The sequence below is a fragment of the Hetaerina americana genome, unplaced genomic scaffold, assembly GCF_022747635.1.
Source record: "Hetaerina americana unplaced genomic scaffold, ioHetAmer1.1.p SCAF_6, whole genome shotgun sequence".
In the NCBI taxonomy this organism is placed as follows: Eukaryota; Metazoa; Arthropoda; class Insecta; order Odonata; family Calopterygidae; genus Hetaerina; species Hetaerina americana.
The window spans coordinates 26,032,932-26,056,982 of record NW_027287205.1 but is presented as its reverse complement, the minus strand read 5'-3'; the positions used below and the strand labels follow the sequence as shown (position 1 = coordinate 26,056,982).

The window sequence follows — 24,051 nt, the reverse complement described above, 5'->3', positions numbered from 1 at the left end:
CTGAGACTACATGTATAAAATAATTTATAGGGTTGTATTGTTTCTCAGTTATGTCATTCTGGGTGGCTACTCAACCTTAAATTCCAAGGGAAATTAATAAACCATGTAAAAGTTTTATGATAGCCATGAATCTCTACTACACAGTGTATATCCTTATTAACATGTATAAAACACAAAGCTTTTATCCGAGAAATGGTTGTTAAGAAAGGGACTGTGTAATTTATATGAGCTCATCTTCTGCAGTTTCCTATGCTATTATTGAAAGACACTTTGGAATATGAGCCATACTTGTGAAAACACCTCTGCTACTTCCCATGCAATGAGGTATTGCAAAGAAAATACTCTAGTTCCTGTTAAGGTCATGAAGCACAAGCTTTGGCCCTCCAGAACGCCATGCTTTCTGCCAATGTGCTTGACTTCTGTGTTTCTTCAATGGGAGAATAAAGTCTGACAGCATCTACATTATTACTTGTTTTTTTTGAAATTATGGCCAGTGGAAATGCAAATCTTATAGAAAATCACAGTTTTGCCAATCCGTTATCTTCTTTTCATAAAGTAAGGTGGGATAATGTTTGATTTAATTTCTGCTTCTATGCTATGGGTGCCCCAAGGTTTTGGATATTGTATTCTTGACAGTGTTTACTTGACTCATAGTCAGAAAAATACCTTTTTCCTTAAATGAATAGATGTTAGAAGTTATGTCTTCTGAATGCTGAAGTTAGTTTTGCTAGATAGGATTATGATAATTAAATACCATTAGAAAAAATCCCTTTATATGTCCATTGGTGTTCTTCCACTTTAAAGTCAATGCCTTTATTGTCTAAATTACGTATAAATTATTCTATCGCATGGTCATTTTGAAAAGGTTATGACTCTTACAGTGGTTTATATCTATGTTGAATGTTTTTGATACTCTTATTTTATGGATAATGTGATAAATTTTTCTCATGAAAATCTGCTCATTTATATAAATGTTCAAATAAGGACATTTACATCATTGTTATTTGATTTGGTATTTCACTTTATAAGCTAGGTTTTGGATGGACACTTATTGAACATTGCTACATTTCTTAACTTTGCCTATCAAGACATCCCAAAGTACATTAACTGTTATAACTAACTCTAACTGGTCATTTTAACCTTTCTATCTTTCTCTATGCCCATATCTCTAAAGCATCCTCTCTGTACCTATCATCTTGTTTCAATGGCCATATTTCCATACTATATTGACACTAGAATATTCTTGAGCATGACTATCATAAGCATATTGTGTTAATATAATATGAAGTAATTATTTTCCTCTGGAATATGCATAACAATTCTTCCTTTAGTATTTTTGGTGTTTTAAAATTATAAATATTTTAAAAGGTATTTTTACACTGTCGGGAATTACTAATTACTTAAGGTCATTTGCATAAATTCTTACAAGTAAAAAATAACCTTTGGTTAATGTAATAAATATCATTCAGTTTTGTTATTTGCATGTGGCAAAAGAGATTTAATTTATTAATAATTTCAATGGATTGCAAAAAGTGCACAAGCGTAAGAAAATGAACACTAGAAAAATACTAGTCTTGAGTTATGGGAACTTTTCGTGTCTTTAATTTTCAGAAATTTATTTATTATGAATTCTAGGTCATGTAGAGTTTGTTTGGATTCTGACAACTTTGGTATTGTGTAATTCGATTTGTCTCTAAATTTAATATTTCCTATCCTCAGTATTCCTCACCAAACACCCATTATTTCGTTTACCCTGAACCTTTTTCACCAGCTTTGTGGTATTTACCATTACAAATTATTATCACAAACCTAAACTGAAGTCATAGTTTCTCTAATTGCAATAATAATAATTTATGCTTAATCTATAATTTTCTGATTTCAAATTCAATCCAATAATGATTAGGAAAAAGTTGTCATTATTGACTGGAATTCAAGTTTAGGTCTGGGATCAGTGCCTAAAATTTCCTGTAGGTTTTCCCTCAGGATGTTTGAGTTCAGAATTGTATACTCCCAATTCTGTGAATTCATTAACAGCTTAAATTATAGTAAGAAATCATGTGATTACATAATTTTACCTATTAAAGCATTTTTGCACATACTGCTTTTTAATCTGTGGATACATATGCACTTTGTACAATTGATACAAGTGACATAAAAGAACTCTTTTGCAATATTTTACATTTTAGGGTATTCTATCGATAATTACTCAGACCTTAATATTTTATTCACATCTCACTTCACATAATTCTACATGGTTTGTATAAAAATTATTGGGAAAAGTATAGAAAAATAATTTATTTAATATATTGCTACAATGCCTCAAATTCTTCAAGTTACATCTCTTGAGCATTGACACACTTTTGCCGATGGTCTATCCACAGTTCAAAGGCTCCCTGGTAGACTGATTCCGAAAGGTATGCAAGCTTCTTTGATGGCACTTAGGGTAAAGGGTAGATCATGGTGGTGTCCTTTGAGGAAGGATTTCACTTTTGGGAATAGAAAATAGTCTTCTGGTGGCAAGTTAGGACTGTAAGGGGGTTCCAGAATTATTGCAGTACCATTCCAGAAGGTCTTCGTGAGCAGACCCTCGACTCTGCTTTTGGTCCTCCGTCAAGACCTTCAGGACGAGTCTAGTTTAGATTTTTTGTGCCGCCAAATTTTCAGGGATAATTGTGTGTACAGTCATCTTATCAATGCCAATACGATCTGCGATCATACACACTCCTTACTGATTGTCTGAATTCAGCACTTCATGCACACATGAGTAAAAAACTGTTACCAATGCTTTTTATGCAAAACTTGCATTCATACAACCAAGTAATAATCACAATTCTGAAAATCCATTCCAAGTTTTTAGTCATTGTAGAATTGGGTGGCAATAGCCTGCATGAAGTGTGAAGTCAGGAAGGGGGAAGTGCACATGAAAGGGAATGGCTGAAGTAACTTAGGCTAAAATGGAGAGCAAGGAAGACAGCTGCCGAATGACTTGGTTAACTCTGAAGAAGGCATTACAGTATTTTCTGCTCATGATAATGTTCGTGAACTGTGACATATTATACTTTCTCATAAATGAATGTGGTGGGTCATTTCTTTTCATTGCTGCCGTTTCATTATTTCCCTTTGCACCCCTTAATTGGCATAGGGTAATCATTTTACTCAAGTTGCTATGATATGAACTCATTATATAACTCACGAAAGTATTAATGTGCAATCATTTTTGTGTTTTGATAAGTTTCTGGATAGAAATTGTTTGACTTTTGCTTGCTGTCCTGCCATTAATTTTCCACATCTTCCTGGGCATTTTAAGGATAATTATGTAGAAGAATATGAGAGGTACTTATTAATGCCATAATATGCATTTTTATTTTGGCAACGTATTTTTCCTGGTACATATTTTTACTGCCGCCAAGTAATTGTTCATATTTATTTTTCTGTTACTATTATTTTTCATGTTATTTATTTAAAAATAATTAAAATGGCGGAAAAAATAACTGTGTGGTGTAACTATATATGTATACAGTGTGAAACACGTAGATGATCTGGTAAGGAGAATGAGAGAGGATTTTAAAGTTGCTAACAAAGTAAAGAGACTACTGGAATCTTGGCAGACACATGTGGTGATTGCCTTTCTCCTCTCCACCAAGAAAATATTTAGAAAATGAACTCTTCTACCAGAAAGTGACCTCTACACAAGTGCCACCAAGTTCTGCAATGCCTATACTTTTGCACAATTGCACTTTGAATTTAATATTTTGCAGTTCAAATGATCTGCTTTGAAATAAAAAATGATTACAGGAATCAAATTTCATCTGACAAAACATTATCCGGGATATTCACTTCAACTAACCTCTTCAAAAATGTCAATTAGGTCCAATTCACCAATCCTTTATTAAGTTGCCCATTTTGAATCAAAATAATGTGTACTACACTTCATAAAACGTGGTACCTTTTATCTGATACGTATGTACCTCTTAATGGGTAGTATAAAGTTGAAGTTTTAAGTAATGTCTAACTTTCTGCCATGTATTCTAAATCTGCACACTTTTATGCACTTAAAAACAGCACTTCATTATCCTCTAGTATCCACATTAAAGTGAAGCATAAATTATGTTTTGCAGGTAAAAAAATAGATCGTTTAGTGTGTGTTTGGCCATGCTAAAACATTTTTTGGGACTTGCTGAAATAGGACATTGTACATATCCCAGAAGAGATTCTTTATAAATTTGATTAATGATGATTTTGCTGTGTTGAAGTTATAAAATCCGCTTATACATGATGCAAGAAGATATACCCATATTCAGAGTCAAAATATTTTATATACTTCTCAATGAGTGTTGAATAAAACACATTTGGCATAACATTGAGGATTTTAATAATGGCAGCAATAAGTATGCCATTGTGTCCTCATGCAATACTACGAATGGAATTTAATACCATGTGTATATGCAGTGCTTTGAAGTATGTTTATGGAATGTAATTTATTTTTGATGCATGATTTATTTTTGCATTCAGCCAATGCTTTTTGCTTTGCTTTCATATTTTCGTACGATTGATATATTGATAGTAACCATTTTCTTGTATAATTTCAGTTATCAGAAGGAATTTGGGATAAGTTCTTTTCAAACCAGCAGTCGGAGGAAACTTTTAGGAAGAAAATGCTCCTTTGGAAGTCACTTTATATGCTGATTAAAGTAAGTCTTTTTGATGTTACTCTTGATGATTCTTAGAGATTTAGTTTTACGAGAATTATATCGTATGGAAGGAAACAGAAATGTTTTACTCCCAAATATGTGTTCATCTATAATCTGCTCATGCTACGTACTAAGTTTTTCTTCAATTTCAAAGGTATCCTGATTTTTTTCTTAGAACTGGTTGTTGGTAGAAAAATATGGTTTATCTTAAGATATGTAGACACTATTAATTAATAGATAGCTGTATGGGGTTCATGTAGTTCGTCCCTAATATCATATGAAAAATTATGAAATCATTTTCTTAACTAAAATTATTTTGTTTTATCCCGTGACAATGTAATTTCCATTGCTAGAAACCTTAAATAAATTGTAAGGAATGAGAAAATACAGTTCATTTGTTTTTCAAATCATATAGTCTCTTTTTTAACCTTATTTGATTCAACTAAATTAATGTTTATATCATGACTTTCCACATTTCGGTTATCAGTGTTTTTTGGTAATCCCTGGTTCATCATGCAACCATTAACATGGATAATGAAAAGTTTAATGCATTAATAATTCTTTATGCAAACAACCCAAATTTAATACTAAGTAACAAAAACTACTCATTGCTAGTGTATAATTTTAATAATTCCCTAGCACTCTTAAGAGACTGGTTCACAAAAAATGAGCTTGCAATAATTTTTAAAAAATATATACAAGTAAAAAGAAGAAACCCCTACAATGGATCTTTACATCAAAGATTATATCTGGAAGAAAGTTAGTAGTACCAGCTTTTTAGGGTTGATAATTGATGGAAGCATAAACTGGAATGAACGTACAAGTCAATTATGCAATAAATTTTTCAGAATTTCCTATACCCTAAGAAACCTAGCAAAGGTTGTAGATAAAGCAGTTTTATAAACAGCCCAGTTTGTTAATTTCTAATGTTTAGGATGCTATGTAATTATCTTTTGGGGCTCTACTATGGGTGTTGAAAGGGTACTCATCATTAAAAAAAGAGTTATTAGGTATATAGCCAAAATTCCAAAAAGAGTAAAATGTATACCTCCTTTTACAAATCTTGAAATCTTACCTGTAACATGTTTATTTAAAAAAATGAGAGTATCTATGATTATGCCACAAGACAAAGAAAGAAAGTGCATTTAATGCAGCATTCCACTTTGTTTCATAAAGGATCCCCTTATGCTGGCATTAAAATTTATAATATTTTACCAGTTGTAGTGAAAGATAACAGCTCAGATCAGCTGTTTACACCTAGGTTATCATCTTTTTCAATCAAGAATTGTTTTGAGGATCTAAATGAATATTTTTTGTTAAGGCATGAGAAGCGGCTGTTTTATTATAACTATTTATCAAAATGTAAATGTAGACATTTTTTGTTTTTATGTGGCATATCATATATTTTACCATATTATTAAAATAAAAGATAAAATGATAGCAAATAAATTATTTATATAAATGTTCTTCAGAACTATCATGGTCTGATACTTCAATAGTTCTGGTTCAAGGGTTTGCTGCAACTACACACTTGCTTCAACCTTTCGAAAAAAGACAAAAATATTTGATGGAAAAAATTAATAGGAAATTTTACATAAAGGATGGAAACAAATAGAATCAGTATATATTATGTATGTGACCTGAATATCTAGGAAAAGAGTAATTTGCTTTGCATTGCTTTATGCTCTTATACGAGATGTGTTCAAAAAGTAAGGTGATTTTTCAAATTTTGCAGGCAATAGACATTTGATTTTTGATTTCTTTGTGTTGGTACACATGTCCCAAACATTTGTTTACCAGTTTCAACAATATAGCATATTTAATTTGTTATTGAGAGATACAAACTTGAGATGTGTTTTGGTGTGTTCTGCGACTTTCTGCAGAAAAAAATGGATCAAAGAATTTGCATAAAATTTTGTGTAAAAAATAGAATGAAGTGCTCCAAAACACTAGAAATGTTGACAGTGGAATAAGGTGAGTCGGCTCTGAGTAAAAAAAATGTTTATAAGTGGTAGAAGCTCTTCCTAGATGGCCCAGAAGATGCCAATGAGGAACCTTGCTCTGGACACCCCAGCATGTCAACAACAGATGAAAACGTTGAAGCAGTGAAGAAAATTGTTTTGAAAAATTGTCGTATCGCAATTAGAGAAGTTGCTAAGGATGTTGCATTTGGCTGGCCTGTGCCATGCAATTTTTTCGGATGTGCTGGGCTAGAGACGTGAAAAACAATTTGTGGCTTTTGCATGGTGATAATGCATCTGCTCACTCATCGTTGCTTGTGAGAGATGTTTTGGTCAAAGACAACACCATATTCATGCCTCAGCCACCATATTCACCGGAATTGGCCACCTCAGTGACTCTTTCTTGTTCCAAAAACTGAAGAGACTTATGAAAGGATGGAGATTTGCAATGATTGAGGAGATAAACTACATCACTGGAAGATCTGAATGCTATACCAAAAGTTGTCGATCAGAATTGCTTTGAGGATTGGAAAAAGTATGCGCACAAGTTTCTTATACCTGGGGGTAGATTACTTTGAAAGGAACAACTTATCAATTCAACTGAATATTGAGGAATAAATTAATTTATTTTCATAAAAATATTAAGTCACCTTACTTTTTGGAACACACCTTGTATGTTGCGAATGTTAGCCTGTTTGATATGTTAAAGAAAACCATGTATCTTGTACCAAAGTAGGACCTATGTATCCAAAGAAACACAACCCAGTATTATATTATTATGTAAGGAAATAAATGTAGACACTGAATTACAAATGAATCTTGTGGTATGTTGTTCAGCATCTCTAATCATTTGTTATTTGGTTGCATTGTGTTGGATAATGTGGAGATCAAAAATGCTGCAACTTGTTCTTTTCAGAAAACCTTCCCTCGCTATGGTTTGTTCCTCGTGGGTTCTACTATGAGTGGCTTCGGGAGTGACAGTAGTGACGTGGATATGTGCCTTTTAGTTCGTTATTCTGAGATGGACCAGCGCAATGAGGCTGTGGGCCATTTGGAGCAGATTCTGCATTACTTGAAGAGATGTGGTATGCACCATTATTAAATTAATTGATTATATAAATCAGCAAGAAAGCCAATCAACTCATTCTATCACAATATTTCAGAAATGGTAAGATAGACAATTAGCAGTGGCAAAAATTATTGGGAGAGAATTTGTTTGAAAAAAGTTACTTGTTTTGAGAATTGTTCCTTCAGTCTTTTCAATTTGAATATAGTAAACTCTCAATTATCCTTCTGCAGATTTTCTGTTCTGTAGATAATTCATGCTATTTTCTTCTCTGCACCTCAAAATTTTAATATTCCAATCTTAAAGATAATTAAATGCTTTAAAACTTGGACAAGCTTTATGAAAAATGTTTGAAATAGCTGTGCTTTCTTAAAAGTTTTTAATTTCACAAAATCAAAGTTTTCTATAGTTTTTACTTTTTTAATTTTAACATTTTGGTATTATTTGTACTTTCCCATGTTTGTTTCCTTTGCATTCTTTAGCCTTGATAACTCCTTATTCTCCATTAAGGCAAGCAAATACATTGTTTTACTATGCAATATATAAGTCATTAAATGTATACACTGCAATATTTTAAACCAGATTCTTATGGCAAATATAAATCCATATCAGGAATCCCTGTTTTAAGTTCATCCTTTGCCACTTGTCTTTTCCTGACTAGGTTATTGGTTAAGCTTTCTGAGGAAAATACATTCTGCTATTCACTTCATGATAGTTCTGTGTGTGTAATCTTTAATTTTACCCTCAAAAAATGGCTGAAAATGGATAAAATGTACTTTCCAAAGGGAGAAAAACTAATTAATTGTCGCAAGGGGCGTTCCTTATGGTGCGACACAAAGGGTATCGGGGAAAGTCAGAATAACTACACCGAGTCTTACCCAAACAATCGTTTATTATACAACATACAGTTATAATGCACCAATCACAAGGATATACGCAACTTATGGATGGCTAGACCATCAGTAAAGCAACGCGCGTCCGTCGGGAAGGAAGGGAGTATGGCAGGGTGGATGCGGTCACAACACGCATAACCTAGGCAGAGCCCTCGTCCGTCGGGAAGGAAGGGTGTATGGCAGGGCGGACGCGGTCACGACACGCATAACCTAGGCAGAGCCCTCGTCCGTCGGGAAGGAAGGGAGTATGGCAGGGCGGACGCGGTCACGACACTCATAACCTAGGCAGAGCCCTCGTCCGTCGGGAAGGAAGGGAGTATGGCAGGGCGGACGCGGTTACGACACGCATAACCTAGGCAGAGCCCTCGTCCGTCGGGAAGGAAGGGAGTATGGCAGGGCGGACACGGTCACGACAAGCATAACCTAGGCAGAGCCCTCGTCCGTCGGGAAGGAAGGGAGTATGGCAGGCCGGACGCGGTCACGACAAGCATAACCTAGGCAGAGCCCTCGTCCGTCGTTGAGTCAGAAATAGGGCACGCTGTCGCGACAAGCGCAACATAGCCGAAGCATCGTGCTCTACCGGTCACCGCCAGATAACCAACTGACCTCTTACCTTGGAAAGGGTGTAGGCAGTTTGGACGAACGTAACCTGGGCGGAGCCCTCGTCCCAAGATGAGTCAGAAATAGGACACGCTGTCACGACTAGCGCAACACTGCCGAAGCGTTGGTTTACTGAGGGTCTAGCCATCCATAAGTTGCGTATACCTTTGTGATTGGTGCATTATAACTGTATGTTGTATAATAAACGATTGTTTGGGTAAGACTCGGTGTAGTTATTCTGACTTTCCCCGATACCCTTTGTGTCGCACCATAAGGAACGCCCCTTGCGACATAATCTCACGGAATGAAACAGAGTTTCTGTATGGCCAAAGGATTATTTTTACTTAAAAGCTAACTTTTTATGATGAATTATTAGTTTTGTTATTATGTATACTCTTTGAAACCTCGTTGAAATTAGTTCAATAAGTAATGCATTTAAGTTAAAACATATGAAAATGGAGGTTTCTGTGGACTTTTTACACAGGTTTTATTTCCTATTGTTTATTGTGTTACCTAATTCACGTTTCATTTGTGTCAGTGGCTGAAAATATTTCCCATGTCATGTAGTTGTCCTAGTTTAATTTTTACGCTATCATTTAGTGTGTGATTGTGATCTTTTGTTCTAATGTGATTTGAAACATTTATTTTTTATTCTCTACAGATTTTATTGATAGTGTTGAATTGATCCAAGCAAAAGTGCCTATCCTCAAGTTTAGAGATTCCAGGCGTGGGCTTGAAGTGGATCTAAACTGCAATAATTCTGTTGGGATTCGAAATACTCATCTTCTCCACTGCTATTCTCAATGTAGGTAATATCTTAAAGCCAAAGTCATGCAGACTTGATGCTTTGGAAATAACTGTGTTCATTAGTGATTTTAACATTTGTTCATATCCTCCTTCATGAAAACCTAATCCAAAGAAGTTGGGACATATTTTATTAATCCCATGTACAGGACTGCAAAATGAACTGATAATTAGTTGTAAATGAATATTATCATCACAATGAGTTCAATTTATTTCATCCAGGAAAATTGGGTTCTAAATGCAACATTGCTTTTGTGCGTTTAAAGATATATATGAATGATATTGTATAAGCATAACAGTTTAAGACTTAACTTTGTAGTATTCCTTCGTGATGAGGGTAGAAAAAGAATTTTAGCACTTCCTCATTAAGATTTAATACTTTACAATGGGTTCGATGCGGTGCATCATCATTAGGAGATGCACAGCATTGAAACCATGGTCGTGTGAAGTATTAAATCTTATTGTGTAAGTGCAAAGCTTCTTTTCTACTCTCATTGTATTGGATAAATTCGGGTGAAACTGTACATTATTATGCTTCTATTTAACCCAATATGTTATTAATTCCATTTGGGGATTGGGATGTTGAGGTAGCTAATGTATTGGTTTCCCAATATGAGGGCCCAGGTTTGAAGATGGCATGATTTTCCAGTGGTATCTCGTTCCATAGGGGGGTATGTGTAGAGCAATTCAAGTGTATTAAACCGTCTGTCTCATGAAATGTTAATTTGTGCATCTCCTGGCACCTTTTGTTAAGAGTAGGCTAATGACAATTCCAATAGCTCTCTGTCCTCCAGAGGTGTTCATATCTGGTAATATTATTCCTGTCATTCGTATGGCATAGGCCCAAATTTGTGTCTTTGTGAGCTTGCTCTTGGGGAGAAAAGGTTAATCCACGAGAATTAATATTTGATGTTGTTATCAAAAGATGTAACATTCATTCTAAGTATCTATTTAAAGAAATATTTGAATGGTCCTTAATGATTTTTAACTTCTTTTTGTCATGTATCTCTCATAAATATTAATGGATATACGTAAATATTCTTGGATAAAAATCATGTTTCTTTACTGAGTGATACTTTTACTTTATTTTTCAGTGGATTGGAGAGTTAAGCCACTGGTCCTTATTGTGAAGTTGTGGGCCCATAAGCACAATATTAATGATGCGAAGAACATGACCATATCCAGCTACTCATTAACTCTAATGGTCATCAACTACTTGCAATGTAAGTGTCCTTGGTTTTTATTAAGGTTAGTACACCTTAATGAAATAATTAAGCTGAGTATATTTGATTGCATTAATTCGTAATTCATAACCAGAAAGATGCGTAAGATAATACTTAATATCAAACAAACTTGAGAACACTGGGATAATGTCTATATTGATGAGAAAATTTGAGGGTATTCCCATTATTACTTGTTGATTTAATATCTAATGAGAAAACCTTTAGGTTGATTGAGTTTTTTTATTGGACATTAGTGAAGGTAATGGAATGAGTTCATGTAATTTCCTCAACAGTTAATGATTTTTAGCTAATGTTAATAAATGTATTGGTTAAAAATGAGTCTTACTCCAGATCAAGAAGCAAACTAATCAATTTAGTTCATTTCAACAGAAACATGAAAACACGGAGTGGCAGTATGGTGTAGGGCTTGTGATGACAGGGAAATGGCAATAAGAAGGCCAGTGTGCTTTCAACGTTAATATGCAGACATCACTTGTTTACTTGTGTTTTGTTCGCCATCTGCTACAAATGGTTCATGAGATAACTAGTGTTTTGTACATGCTGCCTATAGATACCATCTGCTTTACCTGCATCTACATTATATCTACTCGATCTGTTTGTGTGTTTACATCAGTTCTCAGTGTAATTACTTCCAGTGCCTTCTGTTTTATTTACCAGTTTTGGTTTTATTTGGTAATTTGAATGGTCATTAACTTCATCTTAAGTTCTTTGTGCTTTTAGAAATGGCTGTGCAAAGCTTTGAGTATGATTGTATTGACAGTGGCATTAATAGACCTGTAAAGAAGCTTAAGGTTGCCATACTTTAAAAGTTATTCTGACACTAATGATGAATATGATACTGTTCTAATGAGTGAATTGTTTAGTAATAATGATAATTTTTGTCTGAAATCGATATTAAACCATGCTTATGAATATTTGAAAGTCATCCTTGGGTCATTACATTTCCATCTGTGTAGTTCTGTGACCTAGCCTGTTTGGTGATGACTTGTTCAAAATTTTTTGCAAGTTGTTTGCTTATCATGATCAAACCTCAGTGAAATGCAAAACATTTCTAAAGCACTCTAGTGGTCTCTTTTTACACAAAAGATTTGAAGAAATCCCTTTAGGGTAATTCTCCTAATAATTGTATCAAGGTTATAATTCATAGAAAGTAGTAACTTTCTAAATGCACTGCACATTATTATTTCATAATGTAAAATAAGGCTGTACACTGAAAGTCTGAAGTATAAAAAAATGATGTTTCAAATGTTCAATGTTTTTTTATTTTTAGCAGTATGCAGCAATTTTTTAAAACCATAGTGTATATGCATGGAAATTCTTGTGAAATTACAAAAAATGTGGTCAAGCAATTAAAAAAAAATGTGTATTCAGTTTGCAGATTATGCCTGAAATACTCATTATGCAAAAACTGAAACTGCTAGGTGGAAATGCCAGAAAAAGCACGTGTAACATGAAAAGGAAACAAAAAATATTGGGTTTCCCTTTCAAAAATAAACTTGCAAAATGTTAAAAATCATGAAATTAAAATGTTAAAAATCGTCAAAATAACTTAAAAATGTGAATGAGTGAGAATATAACTTATATTAGATTACAACTCATGTATTTGTAATATTTAAATTTTAAAGGCTGATACCGTAATACCCTTTGTCTCGTGTTCCTGGGGCAGCTTGTGGAATAATGTGCTGTTGTACATATTTGTGAATCCTCTAACTCAAACAAATGAAGACTACACAATAAAGATTTATGTCTTTATTTTTTCAGGTGGTGTTGCTCCTCCTGTGTTGCCCTGTTTGCATTCCATGTACCAGGGCAAATTCTCTCCTCATTCAGAAATACATCAAATCAATCTTATGGAGGAAATGTCACCTTATGACTCTGAAAATACAATGGCTCTTGGAGAATTGTTTCTGGGGTTCCTGCGTCATTATGCTCTTGACTTTGAGTGAGTATGTTAGATATGTTGTGTATAAATGTATGAATTTCAACACATCAGGGAACTTAAAATTTTATATTTTGATTTTATTAATGTGGCAGATGTGCATACTCCTCTATTAATCCTTCATACATCCAACTGTTTAATGTTTGAATTGTGATAAAATTCTTATGATGCCTTGATAATTACCCGAAGGACTCAGTTGATAATAGAGAGATGTGGGTTAGGCAAATAATTTTTATGCTGTGAAATTTCCTGAATTCAAGAAAGAACCTGTCCTTACACAATATATGTATTCATTTGCCATAAGCATAATTCTTTCAATCAAATATGAGGGCTGGTCGATAGAGAGCAACCATAAATATTTTTATTCACATTCAAAGAGTTTCTCTTTACAAATTGTATTTTGTGTAATATTATTAACTTGATGTTAAATTTATGCATGGTGTGAGCTTCATTGAGTAGACTACAGTATTGCGTTAACTATGGAAAAAGTAAAATGAACTGAAAGGAAAAGAAATGAAGAGGTATTAGGCTTGGTGGGGGAGTAGAGAGACGGTTGCTGGGAAAAATCTAAAGGAAGCAGGAAAGCTGGATGCAGAGTATTTTGATTGACCATGAAATGCTTATATATGGGAGAACAATAGGCAAACGAGGAAGGGAAAGGAAAAGAATAGGCATATTGGATGGAATGAAGGGAGGTAGGAAGTGTTCAGAATTGAACAGTTGAACATACTACCTTGATCAAAAAGTTCCCAGAATAACCACCGTGTGGCACTCCCATCGTTCCGATTTGAGTTCTGTTTTTTTTGTTAAATTGGTACATCTGTTGTTGATATTCCCTTTAAATCTTAGTGTCATAACTTGACATTTGCAAAAGTTACGTAGCCAAGAGTACATCTATCTCTGTGTGTGTTGGCGATTTTTTACAATTTCAGAAATGGATTTAAATTTGCAACAACGAACTTGTATTAAATTTTGCGTAAAAAACGGATTTAGTGGCGTACGGACGTTGGAAATGTTGGAAAAGTGTTTCGGCAACGATTCTCTAAAAAAAACGGTCGTTTACCAGTGGCACGAGCGGTTCAGAAGTGGTCGTGAGTCAATCGAAGATGATGAACGCAGTGGCAGACCATCGACATCGAAAGTCGGTGAAAAAATTGATAAAGTAAAAGAAATGTTGGTCAATAACCGCAAATTAACCATCAGAGAAATAGCGGAGGACTTGAACATTGCCTATGGATCCGCCCAAGACATTGTGGTTAATGATTTGGGTTTCCGTCGTGTAGCAGCAAAGTTGGTTCAAAATTTCATGCAAAAAAGAGACCGTGTTGATGTCGCAATAGACATGATTTGCGAGGCTGAATCCGATCCCACATTCATCAAAAGGATCATTACTGGAGACGAGACGTGGGTTTATGAGTACGACACGCAATCCAGACATCAGGCAAGTGAATGGCGTTCACCAAATGAGCCGAGACCGAAAAAACCACGTCGTTTTCAGTCAAAAAAGAAGGCAATGCTGACGGTTTTCATGGATTACAACGGTGTAGTGCATCATGAATTTTTGCCAGAAGGCCAGACAGTAAACAAAGAGTATTATTTGGGCGTTATGAGACGTTTGCGTGAAGCAATTCGCCGAAAGAGACCAGAAATGTGGGCAGAAAACTCGTGGATTTTGCACCATGATAACGCACCGTCGCACAGTGCTATCATTATTCGTAATTTTTTGACGAAAAATGCAACAAATACCATCCAACAGCCACCGAATTCACCTGATTTGGCTCCCTGTGACTTCTTTCTGTTCAATCGAGTTAAAAAACCATTACGGGGAACGCGTTTTAGCAGCCGAGAGGAAGTAATGGAAAAATCGCAGGAAGCACTGATGGACATACCGAAAACCGAATATAAAAAATGTTTCGAGGATTGGATCAAGCGCTGGCATAAGTGTGTTGCAGTCGATGGGGATTACTTTGAAGGGGACAATATAGATTTAGATGAATAAACTTGTATTTTTAATTTTCTGAATAAATTCCGGGAAATTTTTGATCAAGGTAGTAGGTTGGGGTACCTGGGTGTGCTAGACAATGCTAAGAAACACAGCGATGTTCAGCCTGTGTCCATTCAAAAGCTCTCTTAAATGATATAATACCAAATACTGTTCATTAGTCTATTCATGCTGCTGATGGAAAGTGCTTTCCACTAGAATGTTTCTTCATATTGATTTTTGTGAGGTAATTGAGATATTACCGAGTTTATGGGACCTAATATTCACAAACATGTCTCATGTGCAATTTTTCCATTTCAAAAATGTGGTAGGTCTATATGGTAGGTCTATAATGAAATATTTAATATTTCTGATACCGCTTTTAATATTATTCGAGGATCTTTTCTCACATTGGTCGCAGCAGTGTAAATGTTTAATTCTGTTACAGCAACTACCTTGGCTCTGTCCTTCTCTAGCATTGCATAGGCTATGGCTGATAATGTTTTCATTCAAAAGCAAAGTATCAATGCAGTATTGCATGCTACAGCCATCATTGCTGTAGACTAACTGAACGCTTCAGCTTGCAATGACCGCAGCTGATACAATACTGCAATCAAATCATTGAAAAGTACCATGTATACATTACATATTATATTAACAATCCAACATAAAATTATGTTCACGCACAATGAATCATGCTTGTAAAATTTTATATCACTCTGTATTGAATACTCCTCATTCAGAAATATTTGTTAGCTTATGGACTTGATTTTGGCTCTTAGCAGGCAAGAATAATGGCTTTTCAGCATGTACGTATAGTTGGATGCTTGAGTCTAGCTTCTGTTTTATATACGCATTCTATTTTATTGTTAACTTCATTTAATATTTTGCTTATACTTTCTGAACCTAGTTTCATTTTTTTATGCTGTTATCAAAACCAATTGTGTATTGATGTAGGGATTGCACATGAGTAGAGCACTGACTAAATGGTAAGTCCTTGGCTAGCAGGGCAAGTGACAAGAACTCAAAGCCTTTGCAATATTACGTAGATTATGTGCAGAAACAATTGTATCAATGCCCTGAAGCAAACACAGACTAATATCACATTAAAAACCAGTGCCGTTCTCAGCAGAAATTCCAAATATTATTCTTGAATGCTGGAATAACTTTAGTAACTTGAGACTCTTCCCCCTTTCCAGCTATTTCCAACTGAAAATGACCACTGTGATGTAACTATTTGCTTGCCAACTTTTGGGAATGTAACCTAAAATTGTTTCAAAAACTGTTATTATTTCAGTTTCAGCCAGGAAGCTGTCTCAGTTAGGCTGGCATCTAGGATTTCCATAGAAGAGTGCAGACGAGTTAGGAGTTACAAAAATGATCCTCATCAATGGAAATACTTATGCATTGAAGGTAAATAACTAAGCAAGACGATTGTCAAGTCTTTCTTTGGTAAGGAAAGACAAGGTTTATCCTGGGATTATCTATGCCATGGTCTCATTAATTTTTATTTCCTTCTTGTAGCCCTGTAGGATTATTAACGATACCTGATTTTTGTGGTACAGTTTAGGAGAATTTTATATCTGAAACCCAAAGCATAATAAAATACAAATATTGAAATTTAATTTTAAGTAATATTTTTAAAGGATCCAGACTGAGCATTGCTATGTTCTGCCCCCTTTGGATTTCTCGGAGCAATCTTCTCTCCTCACTTGACATGCCTAATTCATCTTGGTTTTCCTTTCCTTCCGTTTTACCTTTTCCATCCATATCCACATCTCTATCTCGAAAGCCTCCAGTCTTCACTATTGCTTATGTGACTAACTTTCTTTGCAGTACAACGCCACACAATATGAAAGTTTTCACTTATGTTTTCATAACTTTTTTATTCAGTGTTCCTTTCATCAACTCCCTCCTACTTGTGATAGCTTCAGATAGTAGATGCAAACCATAATGGGCAATATCTCCTCTCCCTCAGATCTACTCCCTTCTTCTCTAATAAATTCATTAATGCTAATCTATTTACTCTTTCGAATATCTTCTTAAAATTTACGAAACAAATACATACTGATTTTACCCTCTCTGTGCTCTATTAGTGATCTCATTACTGCCATGGCATCACGTGTACCTCTCTTGTTACTGAACCCAAGCTGATTGTCCCCAATGTGTCTTCCTCACCGTCCTTCAATTTATGATCCTAAGTACCACTTTGGCTGCATATGAAATGAGAGTAACGGTTCTATAGTCTTCATGTGTATGGCTGCCTTTCCCACTTTTGTAATGGGGGCTAAAACTTATCTAACAAAATTTTCTGACCAAATTACCTCCTTCACGAATGCTTTGAATTAACCCTTAAATACTTCTTCCTTGGATGTTTTCTTCAATTTTTAAGTATGTAGTTCTTTGGGGATGTTCTCTATCCCCTTGGCAGTATTTTATTTTGATTCTCTTTCTATTTCTCAATCAAGTATGCCTGCACTGAAGTTAGCACCATCTATGTCAAATTCTCTGTCTAAACTTGCTGGCTTGATTGCTTAATGCTAGATTGTTTGTGTGTTTTTCCATCTCTCTAGAATATTTTCTGGTTCAGTTAATAATTTTCCTAACTCATTTTTTATAATATGCATGGGTTTTCCCTTCTCATTTCCTGACAGTGTTTTCACCTTCCTGTACTAGTATAGTTCACCAATTTCACCCTTCCTCTGTTCTGTCCTCATACTGCATACTTCACCACACTTCTTTTGACCTATTGTTCTCCAACCTAAGTTTATTATTTGACTCTTTGTACTTCCTTCCTCTTAATTCTGTGTTAACATTCTTTCATTTCCATGTATTGTATATCTCCTAAATCATACCATTTGCAATCCATAATTTCATTGTTCCAAATAATCTTTCCCTTGGTTTTTTTTGTGGTTTTCAAAATCCCTTTTTTTGAGATTGAGACTCATACTGTGATATGTTTGATGTTTACCACCCCAGTCAGAGGTCAATTAAGAAGTCAGTGGTGGAGGTTGTTGATTATGTAGAACCCAAAAAATTACTATAGAAAAGGTATTTCAATCTTATGGAAATATAATTTTGTGATAATAGAGTAAGTACCAACTGAGTGCAAAGTGGGGCACGTTCATTGTATAAAGTTGAAAATGAAAAGATTTCACCAGAAGTGGGTCGCTATGATATTTGGAAGCTCTGGATCAAACCTCATGGGATGAAACAAAATTAAAATGAAGGAGACCTGTCTGTGGAAGTTCCCATTGAGCCTGTGTTAATGAGATCCATCCCATGAAATGCTGTGGCAGTATTACATTTGGAAAACTATAGCTGTTATTCAGGATGTAAATTTTCTCATGAGCGGTGCTGGAACAGGTTAACTTAATACACTGGTGCTTACATTCACGATATAGGATTGGTGCAAAGAATTGGGATTAGTACTGAACTTAAGCAAATGTGCAGTTTTGAAATTTAGGGGCAAAAAAAGTGATTAGCTGGACATTAGTTAGGTCCCATTCAGAAGGTGCTCTAAATTTGCTCAGTATTTAGGATCCTTGGAAGAAATTGTTGATGAAAGAATTGTCAGAGTCAAGTTCAGAGAAAATTCACCAGATTTGTCCAACATTCTGACAATTAGAAGACAAGTGTGACTGGCCTTTCAGAGGAATTAGGCTGGGGGATGCCGAGAGAACAAGCGAGACTTAGGCTTTTAGCTTGGTTCAGAACACACGAGTTTAGCAATGACACAAAAGGAATTCCTATGACCTAACACTAATTAGGTAGACCTCAAAGATAAGGTAAGGAATATATGTAGACTCAAGCACCACAGATAGATATAAATATTTGTTCTTTCCTCAGAAACTAAGGAATCATAATAGTAAGAAATTGATGTCATAATAAATAGTAAAGACATTCGAATTACTAGAGAGGACAAGATTAAATGCTGCGCAGACATCTTGTTCATTTGTATGTGCATGTGTATGTTAGTTGCTAGTATATGCATTTGCATGTGTAATGTACGTAATGTGGTTTTGCATGAATATATTTGTCTGTGTGAATTGGCATGCTTTTGTTTTGCATGCGGTTTTATTCTGTTTTATGGGTGGTGCCCTTACACCCTTGCAGTGGATTGCTAGGTTTTGTGTAGATGTTATGTATTCTGGTCTGTATTCATTTCATATCCCCTGTATTTTACACTTAAGTTTTATTATTGTAGTTTTCAATGTTACTAAATGGATTGCTGTTGTTGTACTAATATTATTTGAAGTGTTGGCAAATCCTTACTAGTAATCTCATTTAAAACCATTCCAAGATCATTGATTGTTCTTTATATATTGATTGTACATGCCTTGATGAATAATACCTCTTTTATATAATGCTTACTGATATTTACTCTGCAGAGATGCCTTATGCTCATGTAATGTTGAGGGAATAATGTTGTGATTTGGGAAACATTTCACTTGCATCCTTCTTAATTTTTCCAATGAGCTTTGCAAGTTATCAGGTTTAATGAAGGGCACAAAAAATTTTTTTTGACCAAATTTTGAAAAGTTTTGTCGGGACCAGATTTTTTCGACATGAGAATTGTAATTTTTTTAATGAATCAGATTTGAAAACCATACCAAACACTAGTATTAAAGTATTGTGAACTCCTACAATAAACTGTGGTAATTAGCACCCATCATCCCCTCCATCCCCTAAATTGTGTACAGTAAAATATGATTTCACCGTATAAACTCTACTGTAAATCTGTCACTTTGGAATCTTTTGTTGACTGCACTTTGTAACGTGTATGCATTACAGTCCAAATGTTCCAAATTTGAATCCCTTCTTGGGTAGGAGTATTGTTTATTGAATTACTAGTTAATACATTAATGTTGTTATACAGATTTAACCATTAAACCCTCTTGAACAAATCACTTAACTGCATATATGTATCTTCAAATGCATTTGTGCATTTTTAAATGTGGTATCTTTGAAATAGTGGTATATTAAGTGTGTATTGTGATGCCTTAGATAACTCGGGGAACTATGCCTTAAAACCAGGCCTTCATTCAATTGTTTGTGTATATATTATGCATGCATTTAAATGGACTAGAATCCTGGACTTAGAAATCTGTACAAACATATTGAAATCATGACCTGGTAGAGAAAACATTACCATTTTTCAATGCTAAGCATTATTAGTACTTTACATTCTACCAGTTAAGGTATGTTTTCGAGGGACACAGGCTACTCAATGGTGCAGCAAATAATTCTCTTTTGTCTATCATAAAACAAAATACAATCTGATGTCCAACATTAAATTAAGCCCCTCTTCAATTCCACCAACTTACTTCCACCTAAAATTCCGTCCAACATCTCTATCCTAATTTTACCCCTTCCTTTTTTGCCTTAAATCTCCTTCTATCACAGTTTTCAACATCCCATTGCCAATCAAAATGCTCTGCATCCACTCTCCTGCCTCACTCAAGTAAAGATTGAGTGGAAAACTACAAAGTTGATTTATTTTATAGGAATGTTCACTTGAATATAAAGAAATGCTCTTGTTCTTTCCTCTTTGAATTCTGCAAGAAAATGTAATAAGTTAATGAATGAAGACAATTCTTTTTCAGAGCCATTTGATCTCACCAATACAGCCAGGTCAGTCTATGACAGAGATGTGTTTGAAAGAGTGAAGCATGTTTTCCGATCTTCTTGGCAGAAACTAAATGATTCCAAAACAATTGACTGCCTCTTTGAAGATTAAGAATCCTCGAGTCAAACCTTTGGCTGAGACCTTCAATATTATGATTTACTTGATGATGCTTGTCTAGCTGTTTATGGACATAATGACTGTGCAATTGTGGTATCATCTTTTGCACAGGAAAAGGATAATGGCTTACAATGTGCCTCTTGCATCTTTGTCAATGTTAGGTGAAGGTGCAAATTTTAAAAATCTAAGACGGTGTTGATGTAGTTTATACTCCGGTGAGAAAATTCTGTATACTTGGTATGATTGCTGATCACTTTTGATGACCACACCATTGCTGAATGATTCAGAAGAGTGAATGAAAGAGACTGAATTGTTGTATTCCTTTAAGTCATGGTATTGGGAGAACGAATGATCTTCAACTAGTCACTTAGGAAGCAACTGACTGTGATTAAACTAGCGGGATGTGTGGGGGAGAGGGGAGTGATCACTAAAGTTAGTGGCCACTTCGATTTGCCCTGCTGGCTGAAAATGATTATATATCTTAAGCATTTAATTTACAATTATCAACTGATAAAAAATTATGAATACTTGTTCAGAGAGAAGATAGTTATTTATTTTACGAGGGGGAAAAGTGGAGGCCAGTTTTTTCACTGCAATTATTGGTGATGAATTTCCTTCTCTAAATGAGAAATTAATTCAAATGAGAATTTGTAGGTTTGAATTGTCAATTACAGTGCCTCTCATTTTTTAGCACTTTAATATGAAAAAAAAAATGTTTTATCGTGTGAAATATTTGCGTGGGATATATGTATATGATATTTATTTCAACGCTCGAGGAAAATAAATTTTTGACCTATAAACTTTTCTTTCAAACTTTGGCTATCAAATTGTGATTTTGGTCTGTTCTCACTTGAGACTTATGATCTTGTTTCTTGTGTTATTTTCCTTGTCGTTCGATGCACTTGAAAGATTCAAAGAGAGTAAATTTTATCCGTTCTTTGCTCAGGTTATATATTTTGAGGAGTTGGATAATACCTTCCTAAAAGATGGCCTTTGTTTGTTTAACAGTTCAATTGCATATATTGTCTCCAGTATAGGGAGATAACTACTCCAATGGGTAAATGCATATAATTACAGTTTTCTTTTATCCCAAAACTTACGTAACGTGGAAAAAAAATGAATTAAATATATGAAATAGGTTTTCATCTCAGTACTCGGTTATTATGTAGTGCGTGGGGGGCACAAAATTCATTGATACCTATGCCACATGGTTGGTGTATGTTTCTGTGTAATGATTTCCTAATTATCTTTTGTAATGGTGCTCTGTAATTTTTATTAAATTTTGATAATGACCTTGAGTAGTTAATTCTGTATAAATTATGTAATGCATGCTTCATCATTTAAAAATAAAAAAAAAGGTATAAATATTATTGATGAATGCAGTCAAAGGAATGAGTTGTTTTCAATGAGTGCTAATATTTGTGAGAATTGAATAACTGTTTGGGAACTGTCACAATTTTTTTAGTTGAATTCAGGGTCAATCTTGAGGGTGATTTTTAGTCACCTGATGCTCACTTATTGCTCGTCTGATTTGGAATGATTCATCAGTACAAACAGGAATTGAGTCAATTTGCATAATTTATTTTTCATTAGTAACGTGCCACAGGGTATATTGGCATGAATTGCTGGAAGAGCTCATCTGAATGATCATTGTCTGTTAAGTGTATGTATGTTGTTCATGTTATGAATTCCTCATCCGTTCATATGTGCAAGGATGGGAACAAACAAACCAAACTTTACGTTGAAGTTGTGTTACTTGGAAAGAACAGGTTTAACTAGAATTTCCTTTAAATGTTGTTTGAATTGAGCCAGTGAGAGAAACTGCAAAATTTTGACACATGTTGAACAAATGTGAATTGAAGTTGCAGAGAATGCTATGCCAAGTCTCAGTGCCATATTAAATGATTGAAAATAATCTTTTAAGTCTTTTATTGTTTAAGTGCATACCTATATTTTCCAACTCATTGAACCTTTCTCTAAAAGTAATGGATGTGTGGAATATATATGTATAAGCTTATACATATTTAGTATTGTGCTAGAGATTTAGTGAAAGATTTTCCGTGTAGCCTATTATTTCAAGAAATTGTAACTTTTAAAGGGAATCATTGTTTGTGATTGTTGAGGCAAGGGCACACCCATAATCATGCATTGTAGGTTATCAAGACCGAGTGTGGAGAAAAAAAGAAAAATGAATGGAAGAGAAAAAAATTCTACTAATGACAGGAGAAGGGAGAAGTCTGTTGGCAGAAATTCAAAGAAGGAATGATAAGTGGGGGCAGGAGATCACTGTGAGGCAAAAGGGTGCTTAAGACAGTATGAGTGAGAAGAATGAAAGGGAAGTAAGATGGCCTGGAGCTCACAAGGAGGGTCAACTTTTGGGAAAGTGGATAAATGGAGGCAGAAAATGATGGGTGAAATTAAGGGGGGGGGGAAAGAATGCCTGGGTCCATTGGAAAAGTTGCCTTAACCTGGTGGACTACTGCCAATGGTAATGCAAAAACACATTTTTATTTGGCAATTGCCATTTAGTTATGGAATTATTAATATGATAAAATTATCTAGTTATGGTTGAGCTTGGAATTGGTGTTGAACTAACTGGCATATGAAATTATTTCAGAGTAGGGAGACCATTTATTTTGCTCTGCTCTGGTATCCAGGAAATTCTACTGCCTTCATTTTAGATGGAGTTATCAAACCATTCCAGTCCATTGTTTCAACCCTGCGTCACTGCATAAACTTGGGGGTGTATTAATAACCAATTTGGAAAATAATGAGCACTGAATGAAGTGAGGTAGAAGTTTCATTGAGTTGAAAAATGGCTTATTATACTAAAGGGTGTCAGTAATCATATGTATGTCTGGTCATGTGTTAAATGGGGTTTAGTGTAGCATGCACAACCCCTGTATAAATTAGAAAGCTACCTTCAACAGCTGATTTCTTTTAAAATCCTATCCTTCCATTAGATCACCACCAATCTCTTGTGGCACTATTTTCAAGTCTAATTCCTTATCCCTCCAGACACTATTAATCATTTCAATAATTTATATCTTATCCTGAAAGCCACCGTGAGAGTTAGACAGCACTTTAACTCAACATTAAATGCTATGTGCAAGGTATGTACAGATA

At 34.7% G+C, this 24,051-nt stretch overlaps 1 protein-coding gene across 4 annotated transcripts in view; it reads left to right on the top strand.

The window, feature by feature from the left end:
• Positions 1-22,834, top strand: part of LOC139695178 (poly(A) RNA polymerase gld-2 homolog A-like) — a 41,644-nt gene extending 18,810 nt beyond the window's left edge. For all 4 annotated transcript variants that reach the window (XM_071593851.1, XM_071593850.1, XM_071593849.1 and 1 more), the window contains 7 exons: positions 4,590-4,691; positions 7,569-7,737; positions 9,873-10,016; positions 11,110-11,238; positions 13,021-13,201; positions 16,477-16,592; positions 20,786-22,834. In XM_071593851.1, the coding sequence (XP_071449952.1) occupies positions 4,590-4,691; positions 7,569-7,737; positions 9,873-10,016; positions 11,110-11,238; positions 13,021-13,201; positions 16,477-16,592; positions 20,786-20,919 (975 nt within the window). In that variant the 3' untranslated portion in view covers positions 20,920-22,834. The remainder of the gene's footprint in view (positions 1-4,589; positions 4,692-7,568; positions 7,738-9,872; positions 10,017-11,109; positions 11,239-13,020; positions 13,202-16,476; positions 16,593-20,785) is intronic.
• The last annotated feature ends 1,217 nt before the right edge of the window (positions 22,835-24,051 follow it).